The sequence below is a fragment of the Plecotus auritus genome (assembly GCF_963455305.1).
Source record: "Plecotus auritus genome assembly, chromosome: 5".
NCBI lineage: Eukaryota > Metazoa > Chordata > Mammalia > Chiroptera > Vespertilionidae > Plecotus > Plecotus auritus.
Genome location: NC_137776.1, coordinates 153,441,972 through 153,449,904, shown reverse-complemented (window position 1 = coordinate 153,449,904; position 7,933 = coordinate 153,441,972). Strand labels below are relative to the sequence as shown.

At 42.1% G+C, this 7,933-nt stretch overlaps 1 protein-coding gene across 1 annotated transcript; it reads right to left on the bottom strand.

Moving 5' to 3' along the window:
• Window positions 1-4,375: 4,375 nt before the first annotated feature.
• On the bottom strand, window positions 4,376-7,484 carry LOC308247995 (pre-mRNA-splicing factor CWC22 homolog). Its single transcript, XM_080667900.1, has one exon. The coding sequence runs from the start codon at window positions 7,356-7,358 to the stop codon at window positions 4,626-4,628; it is 2,733 nt and encodes a 910-aa protein (XP_080524026.1). The 5' UTR covers window positions 7,359-7,484; the 3' UTR covers window positions 4,376-4,625.
• Window positions 7,485-7,933: the final 449 nt, after the last annotated feature.

Below are 7,933 nucleotides of genomic sequence, written 5' to 3'. Positions count from 1 at the left end.
GAGACTCAATGAATTCCCCTCTTGTTTAAACCAGTATGAGTTAGGCTTTCTGTTACATGTAGCCCCAAACTTCCTAAACGATAAAGCAGACTTCCTAATTATACAGTCACAAATGGAAGAGCATTTCAGACAGAGGAAATGGCATGTACAAGACACCGAGGCAAGGCAGGGGGTTGCTTGTTCAAAAACTGAGAACTTGGTTAATAATATTGCAATAACTGTGTGTAGTGTCTGATGGGTACTCGAGTTTTTGGGGGATCACTTCGTGAGGTATATACATGTTTAATCACTATGTTGTACACTTGAAATATAATATTGTATGTCAACTATAACTGGAAAATGAATTAAATTTTTAAAAATTGGAACTTGGCATAGCTAAAGCATGGAGGGAATGTGGAAAATGACAAGAACTGAGGTTGTAAAGATTGTAAAGGTTGTAAAGAGTTTCAATATTTAATAACATTAAGTCTTATAGTGTGGATCCAATGCAGGATTTCAAATAAGGGAGTTACAAGTTTCTCTCTGGATCCTAGATCATGCTCAGAGTACTAAAGAGACCAAAATAGAAAGCACACAGGTGTCATCTTTGCACACACATATACATATGCACACATACACACACACATATAAAACTTGCATCAGGGATGTTATGAAAATTTTATCTATCTTTCTCTATTTTTTTTTCATTTGCTTTACTTTCTTTTTAATATACACATCTGCAATCTACCTAGAATTTATGTTTGTTTATGGTGTTAAGTAGGTTGGCTTTGCTTCCAAATGTTTAATCAATTGTCACAATACCATTAATTGAATAGTTTGTTCTTTCACTTCTCTGAAATGTCTTCTTTGTCATATATTAAATTCCCATAGCCATCAAAGATGGCTTCTGAACAATGCTTTTCAAGCAGGCTATTTTGTGCCATGCTTTTCAAAACACTATGGCTTTACTAGTATAATATTTGTTGATATCTCATAACTGAAATGCTCCCTTATTATTTTATTTTCCAAAATTGTTTTTACTAGTTTCATAAATGTATCCTCTCAAATTAACTACAATCAATTTGTCAAGTTAAAAAGCAAGAAATCTCTGGAATTTTTAAAGATATCATTCAATAGATAAGGTAATTGAGGCATATTTTAGCACTTCTATTATTATAAATTCTTCAATTTATTAAATCTGAGATAGTGAATGCTATCCTTCACTTTTTAAAAGAAAATAATAACTTTTAAAAGTTTCTTTAGAAAAGAAGACAGAAGTAACTTAAGTTTACTTAAGTAACTTAAGTTTAAAATGATCCCTTATCATGAAGATTCAGTGTGAAAAGTCCCAGTACATGGTGAAATAATGAGCACAAAGCAATGTCTTTCCATTACCACCATGACACATTTCCTCACAAAGCCTTCCAGGAGTCAGTGAGACATGCAAAATAGACTCATTCACTTTTTAAAACATTTTATCAAATTCATTGGGTGACATCCTATATAATAAAGAGGTAAGATGTAAATTCATCATCACACCCTCGCACAAGATGGCCACCTTCATGTGGTCACAAGATGGCCACCACAAGATGGCTGGCAGGGGAGGGCAGTTGTGAGCAATCAGGCCAGCAGGGGAGGGCAGTTAGGGGTGACCAGGCCAGCAGGGGAAGGCAGTTGGGGGCGACTGGGCCTGCATGGGAGGGCAGTTGCAGGGGGACCAGGCCTGCAGGAGAGGGAAGTTGGGAGTGACCAGGCATGCAGAGGAGGGTATTTGAGGGGGACCAGGCCTGCAGGGGAGGGCAGTTGGGGGCAACCAGGCCGGCAGGGGAGGGCAGTTAGGGGTGACTGGCCAGCAGGGGAGGGCAGTTGGGGGCAACCGGGCTGGTAGGGAGCAGTTAGGCATCAATCAGGCTCGCAGGGGAGTGGTTAGGGGGTGATCAGGCTGGCAGGCGGAAGCAGTTAGGGGCAATCAGGCAAGCAGGCAGGCGAGCGGCCGGGAGCCAGCAGTCCCGAATTTTGAGAGGGATGTCCCAGATTGGAGAGGGTGCAGGCTGGGCTGAGGGTTCTCCCCCACCCCCCAGTGCATGAATTTTGTGCACCGGGTCTCTAGTTGATTAATAAGATTATATAAGCTTCAAGTGTACAAGTCTATAATACATCACCTGCGTATTGCATTGTGTGCTCACCACCCAAAGTCAAGTCTCCTTCCCTCACCATCTATTGGACCCCCTTTATCCTCTTCTACCTTTCCCGCTCTCCTACCATACTCTTGTCTGTGTCTGTTTTTGGTTGGCTGTCTGGCTTTGTCTGTTTGTTGCTTTCTGTTTTATATCCCACATATGAGTGAAATCATATGGTTCTCTACTACTCAGCCATAAGAAAGGGTAAAATGCTGCGTCTGTGACATGATGAACCTTGAGGATATCATTCACTTTTGAGGTAAACAGCTCTCCAGCAAAACAAAGCCACCATCCTAAACTTTCAGGTGGCAGTTATTCTTTCTTTCTTTTTTCCTTTTCAAGGGCAGCTCCTCCATAGAGCACCAAAATGCATGGTGTCCTCTATGAACTGGGGAATGTTAGCAGCCTGGGGACAGAGTCACCCTTTATTTTAAGGGATGTCATTGAAGTATTAATGCTCATGCCCCTTTCCTTTAGATGCTAAGACAACTCCATGCCCTATCTAGCAAGTCACAGGGAGAGGAAGCGTTCTCTTTGGGACTTTTCAAGTGTACTGCTGGCTGGAATGATATCTGCGGAAGGAATGTTAGGAGCAGCACACTGCAGCTCCGTGGCCGAATTCCATGCAACAGCTGGAGAATCACAGGTGTTGTCAGGAAAGCCTCCAGTCCCGCTTAAATGTTCCGGAGAGTTCTTTATTATTTTAAGCACTGAGTTCGGAGAGTGTTTAATTTGCTCGAATTCAAAACATTCCTTGTGGGCAAAGTGCAATGTAAACAAAGTTCCAGGAGAAACTCATGTCGACCTAATTTTTTATTTGCAAACAGGGTGGTTAAAAACAAAGCACTTAACTATTTTTCTGACGGCAATGTTCCCACGTAAGCATTTAGGAAGGTAATGAGGGGAAAATGCTCTCTTACTTAAGCCAGCCATAATGTAAGCTCTTTGATATTAGCTGGGGAGGTGGAGACTTCTAGATCAATTTAGTGCATCTGCTTTAGCTGGGGCAGTGTAAGGAGGGACGAGATATACAAGAGATTCAAATATCTAGCAGTTGAATGAGTTGCCACCTTCAGGGTGCAGAAGTGTTTTGAAGGTACTCACATTGGCCTCGCCAGCTTTAGTCCCACTCTCTTGTGTGGCCCGTGGTTTAGAAAATGAAAAAAAAAAACAAAAAAACACAAAACACTCAGAAGCTCAGAGCCTATGGGTTTGCAAGTCCACTTCACCTAAGAATACACCTGAGACCATGTTCATTGTAGTTGTGCCTGAGCAGGGCTCTCCCATTCAGACGCCTGATATATTCTGGACTCTACTATCACATATGAGTTCATTCATTGGTGGTTTTATTTTTCATATATTTAGTGAACACTTACCAAATTCCAGGGCCTGCACTAAAACGAAGATGCACTATGGGAACCAGTATTGGTGTTACCCTTGAGGGGCTGTGGGCAGGTGAGAGCAGATGACTTATAAAAGTTACAGCACAGGGAATGAGTGCTCCTAGAAGATATGGCTGGAAGGATGCTTCCAGTCGCAGATTTCACCATAAGCCATGTCTCTGCGCGCCCCCGTGCCCCCCCCCCCATCCCTCCCTCCACACTGCACTTCCAGAGGAGCTCCAGCCCCACAGCCTTAAGGATCAACCTCTGACCAGGATGATTGATCAGGACAGAAACCTGTTAGCCCAGCTGTAGGGATGACTGTCCTTCCTCTCTGCTCACTATTAGGCCAACAACGCCATTATGGCATTAAAGGATGCTGCCAGCTCCCTGAGAGGAACAAGATGAGGCAGCGACACAGCCTCCTGACAGCATCTCGGCCAGGGCCAGCCCAGCCCGAGGCCAGCTTTCTGTGGTCCTTTCTGTGGCCCAAATAGTTGATTCCATAAACCCCTCCTCCTTGTATTTCATTTTACTTGAGCTAATTTGAATTGGGACTCTGTCTCCTATCGCCAAGAGAATGCTGTTTACTCCATGTACCAAAATAGGGATGAGTACAGGGGCTGTGAGAGCACAGAGGTGGGTGGGTGCCCCAAGCCCAGGCTAGGTGCCTGAGAGAGGCTTCCGGTGGAAGTGATACCCTAATAGGAGACATAACTAATGACAACCAGAGCCCTGAGCTACTCCGCTCCATTATTTCATTCCCCTTTATAAAACAAACAGCTGCCTTTCTTTTTTTTTTTTTTTTTTTTTTTTTTTTTTTTTTTTCAGTAAGTATTTAATCATTTTATTAACAAAATATATGCCAGAAATACATCCCTCTCTGGTGAAACTTTTCAAATAATTTTATGTGGAGAGCCTTGAGATGTATCAATTATATAAACCATATTAAAATGAAAACATTTTTAAAATGTACAATACAAACCAGTACTTTGTACAATTCTCTATAAAGTTCGATAATCAATGTAAAAAATAATTTGTTTCAACTGAATATAAGGCATGTTCAGTTTCTGTAATTAGGTAGTTACTTTTTTTGCTTTGTTGGAGACTTTTCTCTCCGCCGGTCCTGATTTTTCTTTGATTCTCTGGATTGTTCAGAGTATCTGCTAGATTTTTCCCATCGCCTCTCAGCACCATTCTGATACCTATCTTCATCGCTTCTAGAGTCTGAATGTTTTCTATTCCTTTCTCTTGACTTTGATCTGTCTTTTCTTCTAAATTTTTCACTGTCCTTATTTCGGTATCTATGCTCATTTTCAGAAAAAGAATTTTTTCTCTCTCCTCTCCTCTTTTTCAGATCACCATACTCATTTTCCAAATCTAGATGCATTTCTTGGTCTCTATCATTCATGACCCTACTGTAACTATTTCGTTCAGAAGGAACACCTCGGTCTGAAGTGTATTTTGTTACAGGATCTCTCCGATTTGGGTCCCTTGAATTTTTATCTCTGAGTTTTTCTGATCTCCTTTCTCTTTCAGTCCTTGTTTCTTGGTGCCTTTGCTCTGATCTTCTTTCTTCTCGCTTCCTATCATTTATTTGTTGTTTCCTGATCAATTTATCTACTTCTTTGCTTCTGGTGTTCCCTTGTCCCTTCTTTCTTATAGCTTTAGCTGAGGCAGAGCTCTGACTGCTGGCAGATGAGGAATCGCTGTCTTCGCTGGAAGACTCTGAACTGCTGTCACTGCTGTCCGAACCAGAAGCAGAGGAGTCGGACTCTGCCGAGGAGGATGCGGAAGAGGAAGAGGAGGGGGAGGAATTATTTGGCTCAATTTCTGGTTTCTGTGCCACAATGACCTTTGGTGTATTTTTGAGATGCTCACGCAATTCATCCGTTAAACCTCCAAGACCTATAGAAGTAAAAAAGTTGATGGCAAAACGAGTGTTTCTGGGATTATCTCGGGGTAATAACCCTTCAAAGAATGGCTGTAGAGTTTCATCCTTTAATCTTGCATTAAGTTTAGGAAGACCCATGTATTCACACAGTTCTTGGAAAAATATTTTAACAAAAATCCTACTGGAGGATGTAGTGGTTTCTTCACTCAGCTTTATACATTCAAGAACACTCCATGGAAGTGAATCAGTGTATAGAAGATGAGCAAACATCTTAGCAACATTTCTCAACTTGTTTGTTTCCAAGCGATGGATGGTATCATACTGTTCTTTGAATATACTTTCAAAGGATTCCATGTACTCTTTTTTTAGCATGCAAAATCGCCCAGCTAATAAGCCGAAAAATTTCTCATATGTTCTTTGTTGAGCACAGCAATTAAGTATCATGTTGCAGAGTTCTTTTGTTTGGCTTTCAGGAAACTCCATTTTCAGCAATTTGTGAGCACATTCTTCAAAATCTAAACTTGACTGAATAGCAAGATAAATTGTACGACGAAATGAGACTAGATTAATTTCTGTTTTGTCATGAATAGTCACCTTTTGTCCTTCTTCGTCTTCTTCTCCCTCTTCCTCCTCTTCTTCCTCCTCCTCTTCACTACTTCCACCATCTTGATCTGTGTTTGAGTCACTATCTCCTTCATCAAGAATTTTCTTCTTAATAGCTTTGTACTTCTCTTCATTCTCCATAAAATTAGGATCCATCTTGAAAACATTAAGAACGTCTTCTGGATTATAGTCATCTTCCAGAGGAAGCATATGGGTGAACTGATCATCTTCTTCCACTAAGTCAAGTCCTTCTAGAATAACAGGGTGGTCCTTGAACCCATCTTTCCTTACAGCAAACATCACTTCAATCATATACTGCACTCTTTTGTCAATTTCAGACTCATGAAGAATGTTTCGAAGGCGTTCAAATATAGCATTGATTCCTCTTGGTGACACCTGTGTTAATTTGAGGCCACATTCCTTGAGAAAACCAATAGCTACTTCAACACTATCATCTGTTGGTCTTTCCAGGAGCAAAGTGAGCATCTCTAAGCATAAAACTTCATGTGCCACATTTTGGTTAATAAGATGTGCCACAAATTTTGAAGCAGTCAGACAAAGTTGCTTATCATTTCTTCGATAGCCTTTCCGAAAATTAAGAATTAACCTCTTGAGGATTAATTCTCCGATTTGTGGAAATTTTGAGTTAATAATAGCCACTAATGCTGCATAAACATGGGTGAAGATTGGAGAAGCACTCTGTGCTTGCAAAACAGATCTGGACAGCAGGCCTCTCCCTCTAACTATGTTTTCTTGAAGGAGTTCTTGAATAATAATGCCTATATTAGAAATGTTGACTTTGTTGATAAGACCATTAATTGACTTCTTTAGGGCTTCCCAGCTCATCCGCTGGTATGCTAAGCTGTTTTTATCTGTGATCTGTTCTTGCATCATCCTGAGCTTTGCAGGAGGAATATATGCTCCACCAGTACGAGTAAGAAGAGGGTCCAGCTCATCTTTCTTCTTCTTCGCAGTAGGCTCATCCTGAGCAGAGGAACTTTGGGTTACCGATGGTTCTGGGCTTCTTCTCCCAGGAGATGAAGATTTCCGGTACCTTTTCCGATCCACATCTCTTTCTCTTTCTCTTTCTCTGCGTTTATCTCGGTCCCTACTTCGCGACTCCATGCTGCCATCATAAGAACGTCCTCTTCTTGAACGCTCATTGTCTGACCTGCTGTACTCAAAGTAATCTCTATCCGGGGGGGATCTTTCTTGTTCTGCATATCTGTCTTCTGGAGAGAAGGTCCTCTGATATGAACTGTTGTTTTCCCTTCTGTCATGAACTGAAGAATGTTTTATCTGTGCCACACTACTTTTCATTTTCTGTTGCCAGTTGATCCTATTAATCAGACTCCTTCAGCTGGTCCAAATAACAAGTACCAAATGGTATGAATTCTCTAACAGTTTACTTTTTCTGTCTGCAAGGATCACCTGGAACTCCACCGTGCCGCCATTACACCGGAAGTACCAAACAGCTGCCTTTCTTCTCCTTTCTTCTCCAAACAAGTGTGGGTTTTAGATTTAAAAAGTTGGTGGAACCCCACGGAGGGTAGGGGGCCAGGGTCATGGATGAGGGTCCAACATTGTTCTCTTTGGTGGTGGGAATGAGCTGACAAGCAGAAGTACAGAAGGAAGATGACTCAGAGCTCAAGGTGACGTAGATTTTATAGAGTTAGGGTGCCATTGGCACCTCCATGGACAGCGGAGGCAGCAGCAGGCCCGAGCTTGCGCTGCCTTAAGCAGATTGGGGGTGATCCCACCGGTCTTGCTGTGTTTCCCAGCCCAGCCGAGCTGAGCCCTTCCTTCCCAATGATCATGCGGCCTGTACCTGTTCCCACTTCCCCTCCCCCCGCCTTCCCTGCTCTATCATCCTCTTGGGAAGACAGGGAGGCTCT

Excerpts from the sequence above, each read along its gene's own strand:
- LOC308247995 (XM_080667900.1), bottom strand. The coding sequence starts at position 7,358 with ATGAAAAGTAGTGTGGCACAGATAAAACATTCTTCAGTTCATGACAGA.